At 37.1% G+C, this 21,855-nt stretch overlaps 1 protein-coding gene across 6 annotated transcripts in view; it reads right to left on the minus strand.

The window, feature by feature from the left end:
• Positions 1-257: 257 nt before the first annotated feature.
• The window catches only part of AGTPBP1 (ATP/GTP binding carboxypeptidase 1), a 170,714-nt gene continuing 149,116 nt past the window's right edge, over positions 258-21,855 (minus strand). For 3 of the 6 annotated variants that reach the window (XM_060301096.1, XM_030832837.3, XM_060301093.2), the window contains one exon: positions 258-1,000. In XM_060301096.1, the coding sequence (XP_060157079.1) occupies positions 823-1,000 (178 nt within the window). In that variant the 3' untranslated portion in view covers positions 258-822. Of the gene's footprint in view, positions 1,001-17,450; positions 17,571-18,205; positions 18,761-18,890; positions 18,964-21,855 lie in introns of all 6 variants that reach the window. The other 3 variants (XM_060301095.2, XR_009564368.1, XR_009564367.1) reach the window with 3 other exon arrangements.

The following is a 21,855-nucleotide window of genomic DNA, read 5'->3' on the forward strand; positions in this document are numbered from 1 at the left end:
GAGAAGCCCAGGCACCACAATGAAGAGTAGTCGCGGCTCACTGCAACTAGAGAAAGCCCACGTGCAGCAACAAAGACCCAATGCAGCCAAAAATAAATTAAAAAAAAAAACAAAAAAAACTTAACACTAGTAAATTAAGCATTTTTTTTTTACAAATTTTTATCAATGTTTTCAGATGTCAGATTATCATAATATTCCCCCAAAGATTCTACAGACCAAATAATCTGAGCTGGTTAAAAAGGATGAAAAAATGAATGCACATTTAATAGAGCTTTTATTTGTTTAACTTGGTAAATGTAGAACGTAATGGTTTCAAGGAAAACTCTGGAGTATTTCAGTCACAACTCAACAGTTAACATGATTCTGAAGAACAGTCTTATCTTCAATATCTACCCACCCTTACACAGACACATCTACAGGAATCCATGTACATACATATTAGTTTTCAACAACCCAGGATTCTCAACAACTCTAGAATTTAGATTTTATTTTCTCACACACTTCAAAATTATCCATTTGATGCAGGATATAACCATAAGGAGATAAAAATTCATGCAATGATACTCAGGTTTTGAAAAAGTAAACCCAATATTTGATACTTCAATGCTATGTAAAGTGCATTGAATATCTAAAATAAAACAAGTGCCAATTTCATCATTAATTAATAATAACATATTTATTGTCTTGAAACCAAACAGGCCCAAGCTGCTTTCTGACTTTCTGAGTCACCTCTCTATACACTCACTGCTCTCAAACTTCCTATGTAATGAAAACCAAGATATTTCATTTCTTCTATGCAGTTCACAAGAGATGGCAAAGGGCTCAAGGTAGGTATGTTCTTGATAATTCAGAGTCAGAAAGTACGTCTTCTTGTGCAGAAGGTTCATAGTCTCCTGCATTTTCAGCCAATTCAATATCTAACTCATCATTACTTTCTGCACTGTAATCAACTTCTTCAAGGAATCGAGGTTCATCTTCATCCAAAACATAAGTGGTGGGGCTGTAGCCAAAGCACATGGAACACACAAGATTTCGTTAGTTTTCAAGGCTCTGATATAAAATTATTTGGCCATACTGGATTAACTTTGATTTCAATATAATACAAGTAATTTGGGTTAATTTTTTAAATGTTACCCAAATGAACAAATTAAGAAACTTATAATAGCAGAAATCTATTGCATTGATAATAAAGGGTGAAATGCTGATTTCTAATTATCTGACAAGAGTGTCAATATATATGCTACAATTAGATAGCTACAAAAAACAATGGACTCGCTCATTAGGTTACTTCTTTGAAGGATTCCATCAATTTGTAGACTCTAAAAGTGTATTTTAATCACTATAAATCAAGTGACAGATAATTTCAACAGGCTTTATAAGGAACTGTGGTATCTAATTGGTTCCTCCAGTAATGCCCTGAAACCACTTATTCTAAGTCTGTAAAGTAATTATTTGCCATAAAAACGGCCCATATACCCATCCTCACAGTTTCCACTGGTCAAGAAAAAAAATGAAAAACAAGTGAACACTCCATACCCAGATTACTTACTTTCCCTTGGGACACAGAAGAAGATATTTGCTAAAAGCACTAAGTGCTTCTAAATATTTCATTAGGCAGGTTGTTTGGGATTAAGACAGCCCTTCCACTAGGGTAACATATTCTTTCCTCTTCAAAAAAAATCACAGTATTCTGATTTCTCCCCATTTGGGAGATTTTACACACACACACACACACACACACACACACACACACACCCATATCAAAGAAACACTACAGAAACGTTTCAACGTCCCCATTTTGTGACCAAAACGATCTCAGCTTCATATAGATATATGTTTGTTTATATCCCACCTACTTCCCATTGCTGATACAATTAAAAGCTATAAAATTAGACAATAAAAGGGGAACAATAATCTTGTCAAATGAGCAGAGAAAGAGATGTTATTAGGCACCTAAAATGAAAGAATTCCTGCAACTGAATATTAAATTCAGTTCAGATATCTGGAAGTTTAAACAGGAAAGACAAGTTAATGGATTATATTGTTCTAATTTTCTGAGACAAGAAGGCAAAACTCATCTGGTGAGAGTATCTTTTCTCCTAGAATTGTTTTAATCTTGCTAATTAAGGAAAAGAGAGTAACACATGGCAAAACCACCTTGATCTTGTATAGTAAACTTCCTCTTAAACACTGAGAGCTTGCACCATGATACAGTAGTCCTGATAAATCAAGCTGAGTGGTTTGGAAGATTGTGTAAGACTTTACAATACATCTAACATTCACAAGAACAATTTCACCATTATGCAACTAAAATATCATCACTCTGTTAGGTTTTTAGAAAAAAAAAAGTTGGATTAAAAAATTATTTGCCTTTAAAATGACAATTATTCTCTTTCTTTTGAAAAACTGTTAATTCATTCCATCTTGACCTTGGTGTTTCAAATTCTCAGGGTGTCCCAGGGAAGCTAAATACTAAAAAGTTAATCAATTTGAACAAAGGGAAAGAGTTTAAAGAAAAAGCCTAGTCTTAGAAACTGTAAGTCAATAAGGAAACTGAAGGAGAGAAGTTAATTTAGGGACAATAAGGATGCCCAGGATCAAGCCACAGAAGCTTCCAGAAAACAAGGAGACTTGGAGCTGGTAACAGATGCTGGCAAGAACTTTCAGACAGAGAAGCACAACCTGGAAGGCAAGCTCCTGGAAATTTAGAAGAAATCCCACAATAAGGAACGTTCAGGGCTCTGGATACAGAAAATAATTTAAGACTGTACGTTCTTGATTTTGGCTTATTCACATGCCACCTGTGACATGAATGCCATTCACGTTCTGGCATCACCCATTCTAAGAGCCAGGAGTGGACTAGTTTCATATACTTAGCCCACTGCTGTAACTCACACTGGCCCTGATATTTGACTCCTGTTTCTGTGGATCCTAACAAAATCATGTCCCTAGCCCAGCTTCATTAAGGACTACACCACAGCTGAAATATTCGGTACATCCTGCAATGGTAACGGGGCCATCAGTGCTAACTTATGGTGGGGAGGGGGGCAGAGCGGACAGGAGAGGTCAGTAGATCTGGGTTTAAGGAGCTAGGGGGATACTGAGATGAGGAAAGAGAAGGAAGAATACAACCCCCATCACTCACTGAAAGCACTGGCACTTTAGATGTTCTTTTATTAAAGCCCACCCTGCCCTTTCTCTATAGTCGCCCTTTGTACCCTGCACATTCTATCTGATGCTTCTCATATGCATTTGAAACCATCTATTGAGGGCCTGTCTTCTCAGTACTAAATCATAGGTGTCTCTTGGCACCTCCTGCCGGTCGGCTCCCAGACTACCTGATATACTGTAGCCCTGAACAAATGTTTGCTGAACTCTGAGAAGCCACAAGGTTGACAAGATCACCCATTTTCATATCACCCAATCCCAGTGATTTTACCTTAGTGAAAAAACTTAAGGCACAAGATCAATCCTAACAACTCAGCTTTACTTTTATTAATAATTCCAGCATATGTTTTGAGCGCCTTACAATTCAGGAAGTTCCTGCACACACATGATCTCACAATAACCTTCACTTCAGAGAAAGACTAAGGTAATTTGCCCTAGTGTTATAAAACAATCCCTTTATATCAGCAGAAAGGAATTCAAATATTATTTTAATCATAAAAAAAGAAAGTCTAATTGTTTTATTGGGGTATAGTTGTTTTACAATGTTGTGTTAGTTTCTACTGTACAGCGAAGTGGAGTTCCCTGTGCTATACAGCATGTTCTCATTAGTTATCTATTTTATACATAATGTATACGTGTTAATCCCAATCTCCCAATTCATCCCACCTCACCTTTCCCTCCTTGGTGTCTAACCAACATTTAATTATTTCCCATCACTACTACGTTGCTTTTCCCACCACTACTTCCTTGTTCCCCTCATTTTCTTCACATATGTTTACTCCTTTTGCCCTGTTTTTGTTTCACTCTAATAGCTGTTCCATATATACCTGCCTTAATATCCTTCTATTCTGGATTTTAGAAACATTTCATTCTAAAAGAGAAGAGCATTTTAATTCAAAAACAAATCTTCCTCATGCTGCTCAGGGAAAATGTCAAAACTTTCCCCCAAAGGGCATTCTCACAGGACAAATCATTGAAATTCTCTGTTGTAAGGTATCGTTATGATGTGGAAAAGGTTTATAATTCTGCTTCATTCAGATTCAGAAAGTTTTCTGGCTATCTTTATGGTAAACTATTAAGCACTGCACAAAATTAAACCAAAAAATTAAGTGTCTCCCTCAAACGTACACTCATCTGCTGCCATTACAGCTGTTCTGACATCCAAGACACCAGGGTGTAGACCCTCAGCTCTGCTACCTGTACAAGCACGGAGGAAACATGGAGTCGGCAAGTCTGGGTTTGTGCCTCTACCCCTCTGTTAACCAGGTGTGTGATCTTGAACAAGTCACTTACTTTCTCCAAGCACTGGTTTTTCTCAAGGGTATAGCGGCCCCACCACCTCACAAAGTGGACTGGCTCAAATTAGATAGTAAATGGGAAAGCATTTGAAACCCCTAAGCTGCACAAATATAAAATGTTATTATGACATTAATAAAATCTACCTTGTTAAAGAAAAAAGTAAATCAATCTTTCTCAATTCCTAAAGAGTCCAGGTGATGGGCTGCCCCAAGCCCAGCAGACTAAAAATGCTGCCTTACCTTTGTAACTCCGGATCCTCCCTTAACCCTGCACTCTTTTACAATTCTGAGACCAACCTACCTGTTTTCAGACAGTAAAATTTAAAAATAAATAAATAAAGATACCCTGGGGAAGAATTTCTGAAACTTATTTACAAACAGAAAAATATTCCATTGCCCACATTGTCAGAAATTTGTGACTCGCTGTGTCTTTCTTGTGTTGAAATGTTAAGTCTAAGGTGAAAGAAAATCTCTATCTGCACAAATATTGGAGAGCATTTTACTTATATAATCTGATCCCTACCCTATAGCCTCTACTAAATATCACAAAGTTAACAAAATTATCCACAAAAAACACAAATAACAACTTCTGTCAGTCTTAAGTGCCCACGGCATACATATAAGTACTTGCACACACATTCACACGCAACACACACGCGCACACACACACACAGTGTACAGAATGTATAAAAAGAGATTATTTATCTATTTGGGGAAAAAAAGGAAATTAAGTTGCTAATTTACTGATACTTTGTTGAAAAAAAAATGTAACAGTTGCCTTCGGTTAACAGTAAGTCACTAAACTCCAACTTAGTTTGCTATTGATCTAAAAACTCTCCTTGTGCATAATGAGAGCGTTAAATGGTTAATTCTCAAATAATACAGGGCAGCTCCAAAAACTGAAACCATTCCCTTTCAGTAATTTTGCTTAGTCATTTGGAAGATGCAAGACATAAGGAAAGTACAGGGGAATTTTGGAGTTAGACGTGGATGCAATTCCTGGTTCTGTCAGGAATTACTAGATGGATGACCTTGATAAATTCATCTCTGAGCCTCGATTTACACACATATGTAGAGGGGTTACAATTCCATCTGTCTCTGGTCATTCTCAGTAGAACATTTCTGAGATAACAATCCAACTTAACAGAAATTCGGAATGGGCACGCGTGTTGGGGGTCCCAAGACCACCCCAGGTTTAGTGATTTGCTAGGACGATTTACAGGATTCAGCACGGAGTTGTATTCAAAACTATGACTTATTATAGTGAAAGGATACAAAGAAAAATCAAGAAAAAAGGTGCATGGGGCAAAGTCGAGAGAAAACCAAGGGCAGGCAAGGGCAGTGGCTAAGAGGCAGGGTAGTCATCAGAGCTTTCAGCAATTTCAAAAGAATGCAGGCAAAAGTTGGAGTTCAGAGCTGCAAAGTTTCCTGAAGGAAGGGAGTTACAGAGATGTGACCCCCAACAGTTCTGACCTAGAGGTATTTGACAAATTCTTAAAATACACAATGCAAGAAGCGGAAAAGCAAAGCAGAAAGCAGCAAAACAAATAAAACAGAAAATAACATAATTTTTGGCAGTCTTGTGGTGCTAAGGAAAGGAGAAACACTGGGCCTTCAATTGTGACCTCTGGAGGGCTACAACTTAGAAAGGGGGGAGGGGTGAACCGAGAATTACACAAGCTTCATAAGTTTTGCAAACCCTTCTCAAGTCAGCTCAGTTCCTCACTCATTTGGGGTGATCTGCCCTATTCTACGGCATGCCAGAGGAGAGATGAATCCTCTTTGAATGAATATGTGCTCTTCTTATTCTGATATATTATATTCTTATTTTGAAGTCTCAAATAGACACCTATGTGAGAAGAATAACTTCATTCTTCGAAGAGGCTGCCAAGAATTTAACACATAAATATCTATAAATGTATCTGGTCATCAAATGTCTTGTCCAGGCAAGTCTTAGAGACTAACAAGGACTAACTTGACACCTACTTGAATCTCAATGATAAGGATGATCATTGCCTCCTCTTATGATAAGCCTCAAAGCTTTCATTATAGTCAAACCTGGACTGTGGTCCTAAGTGCTCACTTAAGTCCCAGTTATTTTTCTAGATGATTTCAATTTCCTCTGTATTTGTGGGTACAACAGCATTTCACTGACTTAGTACAAACGCACAAATGGTTCACTTTTAGTTATAAGCAGCTATGATTTCCAGGGGACTTGGAAGTTGTGATATTATCTTCAATTACATGGCATGATTTATCTGCCTAGAAAATATTCCAATAGCAATTGTAGCTATAAGAATTTTCTACGTGGTAGTAATAAATGACTCTCATATGCAAACCAGACTCAAATATGTGCATCACAGTCACTAAAAAGGAAGATCCATTTTTAAGATTAGCTTGATTAAATGGTAAACTGTACATTAAAAATGGTGCACATTAATATTAGTAAGCTTTACTATACTAGATATTGCTGTGAACATTTGTCCACAAATGATCTATACTGCCAGAGACTCTCCTTGACCAAACTTGAGGCAGGGTCCTCTGAGTCCTCTTTCTGACTTGGCCCTGACCTGGGTCTCTGTCCTTAGTTCAGTGGCTCTGCCTGCTTACTCCAGGTTTAGCAAGAATCTTGCTGAGTCTGTTAATCCCTTACTCTCGGTATCTGATCACCCTGGCCTGCTTTCAGCAAAAATTCTGTCATGTCCGTTTAGCCAGGATCTCCCTTACCCCTGATGTTTCCTCTTAGCAATTTTCCATCCACAAATCCCCACTCTATACCTCAGCTATAAATCTCCACTCTTCCAGACTGTATTCAGAGTTGAACTCAACTCACCCCTACTGCAAAACCCCACCGTAGCAAGTCCTCCTGAATTAAGTCTGCCTTGCTGTTCTTTAACAAGTATCATGAATCATTTTTTTTTCTTTAACAATATTAATTTAATTTTCTGGGAAGAAAAAGTTCTTATATACTTACAAATAAACACTAGCTTCACATAAAGAAAGTGGACAATATGGAGGTTACTATTTCATTCTAATGTTAATAGTGTGCAGCAATCAATATCTTTGTATTACGTTACCAATAACTTCCAGCTATCCTCTCTTATACTTCTAGGGACAGGGTAGAGCCTTCAACCAAGAACACTATGAAGTTAACTGGTCCATAGACCTGTACTCATTTCCTGTACCTTAGTAGAAATGTACTCTACATTCATCAAAACACATCAAATTAGATTTTTTTTTTTTTTTTTTGCGGTACGCGGGCCTCTCACTGTTGTGGCCTCTCCCGTTGTGGAGCACAGGCTCCGGACGCGCAGGCTCAGTGGCCATGGCCCACGGGCCCAGCCGCTCCGCGGTATGTGGGATCCTCCTGGACCGGGGCATGAACCCGTGTCCCCTGCATCGGCAGGCGGACTCCCAACCAGTGCGCCACCAGGGAAGCCCCTAAATTAGATTTTTAAAGAAGCATTCACACAAAATAGAACTAATGTTAAGCATGTTTTAAAGGCTTTCTTCAGCTTAAGACCTATTTATTTTACTAGTTGCATTAGGAAAAATTTCTCATCAACTTTTCTTATGTCTTTGTATATGCACAAAAAGGAATTAAGTAGTGATACATGGATGAATCTCAAAAACAAAGGTAACTGAAAGAAGCCAGACACAGAAGGTCACATATTGTATGATTCCATTTATTTGAAACATCTACAATAGGTTAATTCATAGAGGCAGAAGTCAGATCAGTGGTTCAGGGGCTGAAAATGCTGCTTAATGAGTATGAGGGTCTCCTTCGTGGGTGATTAAAAAATGTTTTGGTACTAGACAGAGGTGACTGATGGTTGCAAAATATTGTAGACAAACTAAATACTATTAAATTGTTCACTTTAAAAATGGTACATTTCATGCTGTGTGAATTTCACCTCAATTAAAAAAAAAACAGGTCCAAATACAGTTTGATTATAAGATAATAAGTAGGCTTCATTTAAATACGGCTATTTTTTTATTACAATAAAACAGTGTATAGAGTTTGGTATTTTTCAACTTCACTTTCCCATAATGTTTCAAACATACTTAAACTTAAAACCATATGCCTATGCCTATTATCCTGAAATTTAGTCACCATCACAATTTCCTAATGACAAGTATTGTTAAACGCTTTATCAGTTCTCAAATCCTTTAAATGAGGGTCACTGAGAATACTGCTTAGTTCAGGTAACAGGTAAAATAAAAACACTTTTGCTAAGTTCAAAAACACTATATAGCTGTGTATGGTCAGGCCACTCACTCAAGATCGCTGTTCTCTTGCTCCCTGTACATCCCCCACTCAAGGAGTGCCTGCCTCACCCACACCCTACTGGCATGACTGACCTTCCCTCTTAATCACAGAGCCTAGTAAGTAACTTGCCCCACGCCCCATCCTCCCACCCCTACCCCCAGCTTAGTGATCTTCTACTCTTCAGATCAGAATGGCTCCACCTGCTAGTTTATCAAAAGGGCTGTGAGGGACAGGCTCTTCTGCTGGTTTCCCTGGTAACTGGTGAGGCAACCTGATGCCAAGTCTCTGTGTAACTGGTAACACCCACCCCCACCACCGGTAGTGAAGACTGCGGCCATGTCCTGCCTGCTGTCTCTTTCCAGGACCTTGCATCAGACATGTAAGAGTCACTATCCAATAAACCAAGGATGTCTCTAGCTGTCTCTGGGCTCGCTCTTCGGTTTTAAGGCTGGGCAATTACAAGGCGTGCAGGTCTGTAGGGTGTAGCCTAACAAGCTTTAAAGTTTTTAAATGAGTTCTACCAACATTCCCAGCTTTGACCTAAAAGAAACACACCCCCTAGGAAAGACATAATGCAGACTTAAGTGTTGTATGAAATGGAATTTTTATTACACAACAAATACAATTGGGTAAAGTTAAAATGATTTGTGCGTGGCAATTTCCAACAAATGCCCTAAGAATATAAAACATAATTAATTTTCAACCACAGGCTTCACTGAGAAGCAAGTTCTATAATCTATGGTAAACATAGTGGACCTCAAAAGCCACTAAGATGATGGGGAAAAAAAATAACTTTTTAAAAAAGAATAAACCCATAAAAAAAGAAAACTGGAGGGGAGATAATAGCAAAGAAGAGATATCAATAAAATGTTGGAGGATGGAGGAAGATGGATGAAATTAGTAGGCTTGAGTTCCAACCTCCTCCAATTTGCTGAGCATCTACAGTAGGGGAAGCCAAGGAAAAAAATGCCGATTTGTATTACAAAGCCCTAAAACAGTTCAGGAATTGAAGATAATGGTTATATGGGGGAACTGAAAACAGAATTGGTTAAAAGGTATTATAAAGAGCAATTAGATCTTTAGATCCCCTTGCTTGGGCCATGCCCTAGTTCAAAGAGATGGAAAGTTGACTTTCTAAAGACTTTTTATCAGAGAGGCTACTCACTTAGGGCAAAAGGCAGAAATGGGGTAAAGGTGAAGAGAGTAAGTGAAAGTCTGCTCAAAATAAGTCCTACTAGGCTCCCAGAATGCTGGCTTATGCCCCTGGGCAATATTTCTCAATTTTTAAAAATCATCCTCCCTAGTTTTTTGGGGTTTTTTTCCCCCTAATCCCCCCTTAATTAACTACAATTAAGAATTAAAAAGATAAATTTCACATCAGATTAGACCCAGCTAAAGGAAGCATGGGTGAATTAAAGGTTGGTTAGGAAAAACATCCAGAAAAAAGCAGATGGACAAAAGAATAGAAACTTATTCATGACAGTAAAAGACACAGAGGATATAGTAAAAAGGTCAAACTTAAAAGTAAATGGAGGGCTTCCCTGGTGGCGCAGTGGTTGAGAGTCCGCCTGCTGATGCAGGGGACACGGGTTCGTGCCCCGGTCCGGGAAGATCCCACATGCCGTGGAGCGGCTGCGCCCGTGAGCCATGGCCGCTGAGCCTGTGCGTCCAGAGCCTGTGCTCTGCAATGGGAGAGGCCACAACAGTGAGAGGCCTGCGTACCGTAAAAAAAAAAAAAAAAAGTAAATGGAGGGGCTTCCCTGGTGGCACAGTGGTTAAGAATCCACCTGCCAATGCAGGGGACATGGGTTCGAGCCCTGGTCCAAGAAGACCCTACAATGCCATGGAGTAACTAAGCCCACGCGCCACAACTACTGAGCCTGCAAGTCTAGAGCCCACGCTCTGCAACAAGAGAAGCCACCGCAATGAGAAGCCCACACAGCGCAATGAAGAGTAGCTCCCGCTCACTGCAACTAGAGAAAAGCCCACGCACAGCAACAAAGACCCAGCGCAGCCAAAAATAAAATTAATTAATTTTAAAAAAAAGTAAATGGAGTCCCAGAAAGAGGGAGATAATGGAGCAGAATCAATGTTTGAAGAGAAAATGGCTAAGAATTTTCCCAAACGGATAGAAGACATCAAGCCACAAATTTAAGAAACCTTGTGAATCCCAAGCAAAATAAATAAAGTCACATCTAAGTTAAACCCCTAAATAACTAAAGATTAAGAGAAATTCATAAAAGCAACTTAACCTTAAAAGATAGATCATGTTCAAAGGGGCAACAATCAGACTAATGGCTGACTTGACAACTCAGTGGTGGAAGACTGAAGACAATAGAATGATCCCTCAACATGCTGAAAAACGTTTCTCTATCCAAAAAAACACCCCTCAAAAATGAAGGTGAAGACATAAGGGTATTCTTTGAGTAGAAGAAAAATGACCCCAGACAAAAACTGATACGAAGAAAGAAATGAGAAAAGGGGCGGGTAGTGGTGAGGCAGTAAATGTGTGGTGAGATCCAATGACTGCATAAAACAGTAATAACGGCTACAACGTGTACAGTGCTCATAGTATACTCTATCTGACAACAGCAGTACATATATTGAGAGGGGGCTAAATGGAGTTAACATATGAAGGATCCTATATTGTCCCAAGAGATAAAAATTCACATTTATATTGAGTTTGAATATAAATATGAATATATTTTATATAATATAAATGTAAAAAGTTTAGTTTAAATATATCAAAAAGAAATCTTTTCAAAAACACAGGGCAAGTGGAACAAACAAAGCAAATAATAAGCAGGTAGATTTAAATCTAAATATGTCAATAATTACAGTAAATGTAAATGAACTAATGTTCCAATTAAAAGGTAACTAACTGTCAGACTAAAATTTTACAAAAACAACTATATTCTGCTTACAATATATTTACATATAAAGAGACAGAAGGTTAAAAACAAACACTAAATGAAAAGAAAGCTAGTTATAGCTTATATACATGTAATACCAACATGGTTAAAGAATCTGTCTGCTTTTTAATATAAAGTCTTATATTCAGAAGTTTTAAGCATTCCAAGTAAAATAATTTTACAGATCAGTGTTTTTAAGCTTTGTTCAACTAATTGATTTTTAGATTCCAATTATTGTTTCTAAAACTAAAGTATCTTCTATTAAATGAAGCAATGGTATATATACTAAATGGAACAACTGGGAAATTATTTTTCGTAATTATCAAAGATTCACTTTGAATAAGTCTCTTACCTTTTTCTTAAGTTTATTTAAACAAACTCAAATGCTATGTGCCAAATACCTTCGGGTTTATGGTGTTGTGAAGACTAATTATTTGTCATTTATAAATGAGTCACTGATTACCTTGACAAAGGCATTTAATGTTTACTATTCTTGCCGCTGCAATTATTCCAAGCTTACTTGATATAAATTGCCTATAGAAAATAAATTAGTTCACAACAAATAGATATTCTACCTTGAGAAACAGTTAAACCTGAGGAAGACAAAATTAAATTGAGGGCTACTATGTGGAATAAAACCATCCACATTGTACACAGAAACAAAAGCATAAATTTGACAGGGGAAGATGGGTTCAAAAGTTTTTAAGGGTCAACTCACTAAAAAAAATGGGAAGAATTTATATTCATTCAGATGATACCTCAGGTTCACATTAAGACCAGGAAACAGAAAGTTACCAAGGACAAAGAAAGGATACAAAAGAAGAGTACAGACAATAAAGAGAAAAGGACAGGAAGGTAATCTTAGTAAAAGTAGGTGGTTTCCTAGTTCCATCTCTAACACCATAATTTGCCTTTTTCACTCCAATATGGAAATGTGGCTTCACCTGCTACTGATTCCATATTCAATCATCAAGACCTCTCCACTGCCGCCTGATACTGTCTCCTCAAACAATCACTGCCAGTTACCTCCTTATTTAAGCTCTCATCGTCCTCTCAAACATGAATGATTCCAAACAGTTTCCTCAAGGGTTTTCTTGCCTCTACATTCCCAGCTTCAATCAAATCTTTACACTACTTTCAGGCAAAAACTACCAATTAGCATACTCCACCCAGTGGCTTCCAAACTGCCTACTGCCTAAAGGATAAAGTTTAACATCCTTACACTGATATTTAGGGTACTGTAAGACCCTTCCCCCAACCAACAAGCAATCCAACCCAATTGAATCTGAAAATCTTACGTAGCAACCTACCACTTCCTCAACTCAATATGTGACTGGCACTATGCAAGGCACCATTAGACAGGGTTGAAAGGCATAAATATGGTCCCTGAGGTTAACTAGGAGTTAGCTAGGTAGGTGTGACTGACAGACTTCTCTCAGAAGCTGGTTTAGACAAGTACATGCTTTGAGATCCTTATTATCCTTGCTCTAACCACAGAGCAATGATAGATAAAATATAAAACAGGAAAACAAAGAAGACACAGATGCATACAGAAACAAGATAAACATCTCCTTGGACCAGAAAAAGCATAGAGGCACAAAAATAGGTCATGGGTCTCCTGAATTCCAGGTCCAAGAGCAGGCAGCAGTAGCTCCTTCAAAATAACAGGGAGGCTTAAATGTCCTAGAGCCAGGGAATTAAACCCAGACTCATGGCAATCAAGCAGCTGGAGTGAGGCTTCCCACTTTAGAAAGGAGGCTGAAAATATAAGGCTGAGACTTCTGCCTAAGGCTAAGATTTTATAAAGTTGCAATTATTAAGTCAGAAAAAAGGAGACAAAGCAGCAAAGTCAGAACCCTCATGAACACAGTCACTTGTCCAGCAAAATCCCCAGTATCGTTGAAGGATGGGAACTAGGAAATACAAGACTAATAAAATGCTAGCGTAAGCTAATATAAGCTTGGACTGGAGCCTAGAGCGGGCCAGGTAGAAGCAACACAAAATCATTAAGGGCAGAGACTTGAAAGAGCTGGGGGTTTGGGGGAAGCTCTCATTTAATATGAGCTTGCAAGTTACAAAACTCTTGAGAAACTGTGATGAGCTTACCAACACAAAAATAATGGCATGATCTACAAATGACTAAGAAAGTGTTTAGGGTCTTCAAAGAAGGGAAGAATAGTAGCCATAAGAATAAACAAGGAATCATGAAATTTAAAAATGCAGAAACAAAAAAGAACCAATTAGACGTGAAATATATAATCTTTAAAATAAAATACTCCCATGAGATAAACTTTAGACCAGAAACAACTAAGTTTAGTGAATTATAAAATGCTACTGAATAATTTACCTAGACTGAAGTAGAGATAGAAAATGTGAAAAAGTTGTTAAGAGACATGTGTGGAGAACAGACAGAGAAGCTCCAGTGTAGGAATTCTGGGAGAACAGAATAAAGGAATTGTCAAAGAAGCAATTTTCAAAAAAAAAAAAAAAAAAAAGGGTTGAGATTTTTTCAAAATTGAAGAGTCCTCAAATTAAAAGTACATATTGTCAACCAAGGTATATTCTTTTTAATATACCACTCCTAAACACAATGCACTGAAACTGAATAGCACTGAGGATAAGGATAAAACCTTAAACAAGTGGAGGCACAGACATTTTGGTACAGGAAAAAGCAAATGCAAAGACACTGGGATGATAAAAAGATTTTCATGTTCTAGAATAGCACTACTCAAGGTATGGTCCACAAATTCTTTGTTATTGGTCCATGGCAACAAAAGCCTAGGAATTAAAATGAAGTGTTCAGAAACTTTTACAACAATTTTACATAAAATTATGTGTCTGGTGACTCTAATAACAGGAAATTGGAGCTTATATTTGCATTCCTTGGGGTGCCCTCTTCCATTTGTATAGTACTTCATTCTTACTGTATTTTAGTCAATTATCAATCCATAACAAATTGGAAAATAAAAACTAGACCTTTGCTAGTTTAGGAGCACTGTCATAAAAACTAAAAAATGGTCAGTGCGGTTGGAATGGTAAGAATACAGAGAGAGCAGGACAAGCTAAAGGGGGAAAGAAAGGTATAGATGGCTCATTCTGGACCTCAGAGACTCTGATAATGGATATAGGCCATATATGTGGAAAATAACTGAAGGACTTTAAACAGGACAGTGACCGCTTCGTACAAAGAAACTGGAGGATACAAAAAAGTAAGGAAAGACCAGTCAGAGGCTATTTGAGTAGAGCAGGCAAGAGATGATGGCAGCCTGGACCGGTGTAATGGCAGAAGTGGTGGAGAGAAATAGAAAGACCTGAGAAATATTTTGGAGGTGAAATCAAAAAGCCCCAGGTGGTGGATTGGATTAAGGGTAAGGGAGAGAGGAGGAGATGCCAAGAATAAGATTTCTTACAAGAGCAATTGGGTAGAGGGAGGTGGATACAGATGAATGGGTTTGTTTGGGGAGAGGTAGGGGAACAGAAGTCATGAGTTGAGTTTTAGACAAGTTAATTTTGTGTCCAAGTGTACAAAATCAAGTTGGAAGCTGGATACGTAAGTCTAGAGCTCAGAAGAGAGGTCTGGAAGATTATATGTATTTTGGAGTTATCAAGACACAGATGTAATTTAAAATCACTGGAATGAATATCACTTATGGAAAGTGTGTAGGGGGAAAAGAAAAGTTGAAAGAGGAGAAAAAGCGAAGAAGATAGAGAAGAAACACTCAAAGGAAAGTTTTTGCACACCACAACCCCCGTTTTTGGCCTCAACAAATAAACCCAAGTGATCTGTGTTACATTTACTATAGCTTTTATTTCCAAGGTAATTGTTATCAGTGATTGCCAATGCACAGCAAAACTAAAGGATGATTATCAAAAGCTAAGAGAAAGAGGAAAAGGTGAGAAATATGTACAACTTCCGTCCTACCCATTTTACCAATAATGCAAATAATGACAAGAATTTACAATGATTCTTGAAAAGTTTCCAAGAAGCAATAAAAAGGACAGCCAAATGAGTAAGCAAGCATTTTAAAATAAGATTTTAAAATCATAAATGACAGTAGCTATGAGGAAAAGAGCTTTGTCAGTCTTGGTGGTGGGGGAGCAGTCTTAAAAGCAATAAGTATATACCGATAATTCCATCGGAAACTTTGGAGCTAGCTAGTTTCATCTTCAGCCAACAATCAGAACCTCTCTCATTCCTCCTTATTCACTCTACCCATATTAGAAACCAACTAAAACAAAAGAAAATAAGAATAACAGAAATCTACATTCAAGAAGCAGTACTTTGAATAACTGGACACCAGTAGTATACATTAGAAGTATCAACCTCAAAGAACAACTCCAGAAAACTCTTGCAGTCACATTTTCCCTCAACTTACCATAATACCTGGTGCTTACAATACAGAAGTATTACACTAGCATAAGCTTCTAAACATTTTGAATTTTAATATCCTGCATAGGATATATCAGTTATCATTCCTTGCTTAAGAACATATACAGTTACTACTTCTCTTCTATAAAATCCACACTAACCTTCCCACGAAATTGAACACCTTGCTCCCGTAATGCCTTCTTCAACATTAGCTTTTCTAAGCTCCAAGCAATCCTTTCCACCTTACCTAAATTAGTCTACTTCTTATTGCCAACTTTGTTTTCTTCATGTTAGCTCCTATTTCTTTACCAAGACTCATTTACTATCTTTCAAGCCCTAGCTTAAAACTTACTAATTTAAGAAATTTATTGCACATAAATCCAGGTGATTTTAAATTATTTACTCAGTAACTTTTTTCTCAATATGTCTAGGCAATTTTTAAATTTTGTTTTTTTAAATATATTAATGTATTTTCTGTATTTTTTATAATTACCATCATGCCCCTTCACAAATGTAAATTGTGCTTTTTCTATTATACTGTCAGCTCCTTTCAGAACACTATCTTCTGGGGAATAACAAAAGGTATGAAACACAATGAAGAGCTCATGCCATGAGACCATTCTGTCAGGCTGGGAGAGGTGGCTGTTCTCACTAATGTGCAGAAATGAACAGAGTCAATAAAAATGAAGAATTAGGGGAATATGTTCCAAACAAAGAACAATAAAAATATCCAGAAGCAGATCTTAATGAAATAAAGGTAAGTGATTTACCTGATACAGAGTTCAAAATAATGGTCATAAAGATGCACACCAAAGTTAGGAGAGTAATGCGTGAACAAAGTAAGAACTTCAAAGAAGAGAGAGAAAATATTAAAAATTCCCAAACAGAAATGATAGAGCTGAAGACCACAATAACTGCACTGAAAAATGCAATACGATGGTTTCAACAGCAGACTAGATCAAGTGGAAGAAAGCATCAGCAAACCTGAAAAGAGCAGTGGAAGTTTTTCAAACAAAGGTGCAAACAGAAATAATGGAAGAGTGAAAATAGCTTAAGATATGCATTATAGGGGTTCCAGAAAGAGAGCAGAGAAAAGGAGGCAGAAAGGTTATTCAAGAATTAATGGCTGAAAACTTCCCTAATTTGGGAAAAGAAAGAGACATCAGACAGCTGGATCTAGGAAGCCTAGAAAGTACTAAAACAGATAAATCCAAAAGGACCCACACCAAAACACATTATAATTAAATCATCAAAAGTTAAAGACAAGGAGAATCTTCAAAGTAGCAAGAGAAAAAGAAACTCATTACATACACAGGAACCCAGATAAGACCATATAAACAGATTTTTCAGCAGAAACCTTGCAGGCTAGAAGGAAGTAAGATGATATACTCAGAGTTCTGAAAGGAAAAACTTGCCAATCAAGAATACTCTACCTGGCAAAGTTGTCCTTCAGAACTGAAAAAGAGATATAAGTTTTCCAGATAAACAAATGATGAAGGAGTTCATCAACACTAGACCAGTCTTAAAAGAAATGCTAAAGGGAGTTCTTCAAGCTGAAACAAAAGGATACTAATTAGTAACAGGAAAACATGAAAGTATAAAACTCACAGGTAAAGGTAAATATATAGTTAAATTCAAAATATTCTAATATTGCAATGGTGATGGGTACATCACTTATAAATCTAGTTTGCAGGTTAAAAGACAAAAGTATTAAAAATAAATGTAATTACAATAATTTGTTAATGGATATACAATGTGAAAAGATACAAATTATAACATTAAACAAAATGTGAAGGAAGGGGAAGTTTTGGTATGCATTTAAAGTTAAGTAATTATCAGATTAAAACAGACTGTTTATATTTAAAATATTTTACGTAAGGGTGGTGGCCTTGGCAAAAAAGAAAAAAAAATGTTTTATGTAAGCCTCAATGCACTGCCAAAACCTATAGTAGATACACAAAAGATAAAAAATTCAAAGCATACCACTACCGTAAGTCCCCTACATACAAACAAGTTCCATTCTGAGAGCACGTTTGTAAGTCCAACAAAATTAGCCTAGGTACCTAACTAGCACAATCAGCTATATTGTACTGTACTGTAATAGGTTTATAATATTTTTCACACAAATAATACATAAAAAACAAACAAACACAAAAAATAAAATATTTTTAATCTTACAGTACAGTACCTTGAAAAGTACAGTAGTACAGTAAAACAGCTGGCATACAGGGGCTGGCATCGAGTGAACAGGCAAGAAGAGTTACTGACTGGAGGAGGGAGAGGAGAGATGAGAGATTATAGAACTGAAGGATCATCAGCAATGGGAGACGGAGGGCAAGCTGCAACTTCACTCATGCCTGACACTGATGACATAGGTTCTGGTTCCTTGCTGGATTCAATTCTATCTACCCTCTTGAAAAAATGATCCAGGGATGTCTGGGTAGTAGCTCTTTTTTTCTCATCATAGATGACACAGCAGCACTGGATTGCATTCTGAACGGCTGCTGCAAACTTCGTGTACTATTCTACATTCGGCTCCTGTGCCTCAAAACTAACAGTGCCTCCTCAAATAAAGAAAATCCCCTTGCCATTTCCTGTGTTGTGAATCTCTTTGGTTCTTCAGTTACTTCTTCTTCTTGTCTCTCTTCATCCTTTCTCTGGGTCTCCAATTCCATCAGGTCTTCATTAGTAAGCTCCTCATGTTGCACAGCAAGGAGTTCAATGAAGTCGTTCCCTTGCAGATCTAGCTTGAAATAAAGATACTGTACTACTGTACTCTATACAGTACTATACAGTAAAGTACACAAAAGCACAACCACTTGTAAAGGATGCACGCAGATGACAATGTACACCAGACACATGAACTAACTTACATGATTGGACATGTGAACACACGTTTCCATCTTTGAAAGTTTGCAACTTGAAGGTTCGTGTGTAGGGGACTTACTGTACAGAAAATTATCAAATCACAAAGGAAGAGCGCAAGAGAGGAAGAAAGAAACAAAGGAATTACAAAATAACCAGAAAACAATTAAAATGACAACAGTAGGTCCACACCTATCAATAATTACTTTAAATGTAAATGGACTAAATTCTCCAATCAAAAAACAGAGTGGCTGAATAAATAATAAAAGAGACCCAACTATATGTTGCCTACAAAACACACCTCAGTTTCTCAGTTTTAAGGACACACATCAACTGAAAATGAAGTGATGAAAAAATAAATTCAATGCAAATAGAAACCAGAAGAAAGCAGGGGTAGCTATACTTATACCAGAAATAAAAGACTTTAAGCCAAAGACCAACAAGAGAAAATAATAAGGTCATTACATAATAATAAAAGGATTGGACTTCCCTGGTGGCACAGTGGTTCAGAATCCGCCTGCCAACGCAGGGGACACAGGTTTGAGCCCTGGTCCGGGAAGACCTCACATGCCACGGAGCCACTAAGCCTATGCACCACAACTACTGAGTCTGTGCTCTAGAGCCTACGAGCAACAACTACTGAGCCCATGTGCCACAACTACGGAAGCCCGCATGCCTAGAGCCCATGCTCCACAACAAAGAGAAGCCACCGCAATAAGAAGCCAGTGCACTTTACGAAGAGTAGCCCCTGCTCGCCACAACTAGAAAGGAAGCCCGCATGCAACAACGAAGACCCAATGCAGCCAAAAATAAATAAACAAATAAATAAATTTTAAAAATAATAATAATAAAAGGATCAATTCATCAGGAGGATATAACAATTGTAAATATTTATGCACCCAACATAGGAGCACCTAAATATATAAAGCAAATATTAACAGATCTGAAGGAGGGAACAGACAGCAATATAAGAATAGCAATGAACTTCAAACACCCACTTTCAACAATGGATAGATCATCCAAGACAGAAAATCAGTCTAAAAAAAACCACTGGAATTAAACTACACATTAGACCAGACGGACCTAACAGATATATAGAACATTCTATCCAACAGCAAAAGAATACATAAACACACATGGAACATTATCCAGGGTAAATCATATCTTAGGCTACAAACAAGTCTTAATAAAGTTAAGAAGACTGAAATCATATTAAGCCCAACCACAATATAAAACTAGAAATCGATTGGGAATTCCCTGGTGGTCCAGTGATTAGGACTCTGTGCCCTCACTGCTGAGGGCCTGGGTTCAATCCATGGTCAGGGAACTAAGATTCCACAAGCCGTGTGGTGTGGCAAAAAAAAAAGAAAGAAAGAAAGAAAAGAAAACTAGAAATCAATTAGGAAAACTGGAAAATTCACAAGTACATGGAGATTACACAACATGTTCCCGAACAACCAATGAGTGAAAGAGAAATCAAATATTTTGAGAGAACTAAAAATGGAAACACAACATACCAAAACTGATGAGATGCAGCAAAAGCAGTTTTCTAAGAGGGAAGTTTATAACAATAAATGCCTGAAAAAAGCAAGATCTCAAATAAACAACCTAATTTTACACCTCAAGGAACTAGGAAAATAAGAACAAACTAAGCCTAGAGTTAGCAGAAGGTAGAAAATAACAAAGATCAAACAGACATAAATGAAATAGAGACTAAAAAGAAAAAAAAGATCAATAAAATTAAGAGCTAATTTTTTTTTAAAGATAGAATAGACAAACAGTGAGACCTTCCAAAAAAAAAGAGAGAGAAATTATAAATGAAACAGGAGACATCACATCAGATACCTCAAAAATACAAAGGATCATAAGAGACCACTATGAACAAATATACACCAACAAACTGGACAACCTAGAAGAAATGGAAAAAATTCCTAGAAACATACAAGCTACCAAGACTGAATCATGAAGAAATTAACAGAAAATCCAAACAGACCAATTACCTGTGAGGAAACTGAATCAATACTCAAAAACCTTCCAAGATAACCCCAAGACTAGACGGCTTCAATGATGAATTCTACCAAACATTTAAGCAAGAAATAATAGAAATTATTTTCAAACTCTTCCCAAATTAAAAGAGGAGGGAACAACTCCAAATTCATTTTACAAGGTCAGCATTACCCTGATACCAAAGTCAGAGAAGAAATTTTAAAAACAAGAAAATTATTGGCCAATATCCCTGATGAACTTAGATGCAAAAATCCTCAATAAAATGTATTAGGAAATCATATTCGACAATACATTAAAAGAATCATACCTAAACCATGATCACCTTGCACCCTGAGATGCAAGGATGGTTCAACATATGCAAATCAATCAATGTGATACACCACATTAACAAAATGAAGGACAAAAATCATATAATCATCTCAATAGATGCAGAAAAGCATTTGACAAAATTCACCATCCATTCATGATAAAACTCAGCAAACCAGCATAATAAAGGCAATATATGACAAGCCCACAGCTAATGTCATACTCAACGATGAAATACCAAAAGCTTTTCCTCTAAGATAAGGAACAAAACAAGGATGCCCACTCTCACCACTCTTATTCAACACAGTACTGGCTTGAGCAATTAGGCAAGAAACAGAAATAAAATGCACCCAAATCAGCAAGGAAAAAGTAAATTTTCTCTATTTGCAGTAGACAAGATATCATATAGAATCCCTAAAAACAGCACAATGTTAGAAGTAATAAATGATTTCAGTAAAGCTGCAGGATACAAAATCAATATACAAAAACCAGCTGCATTTCTATACACTAACAATGAAACATCAGAAACAGAAATCAAGAAAACAAACTTACTATAGCATCAAAAATAATAGTTAGGAATAAATTAACCAAGAAGGTGGAAGATCTGTACACTGAAAACTGTTAAGACACTCTACTCTTATGTTCAAAGCAGTATTATTC

This window comes from Globicephala melas, chromosome 6 (genome assembly GCF_963455315.2).
Source record: "Globicephala melas chromosome 6, mGloMel1.2, whole genome shotgun sequence".
Classification (NCBI taxonomy): Eukaryota; Metazoa; Chordata; class Mammalia; order Artiodactyla; family Delphinidae; genus Globicephala; species Globicephala melas.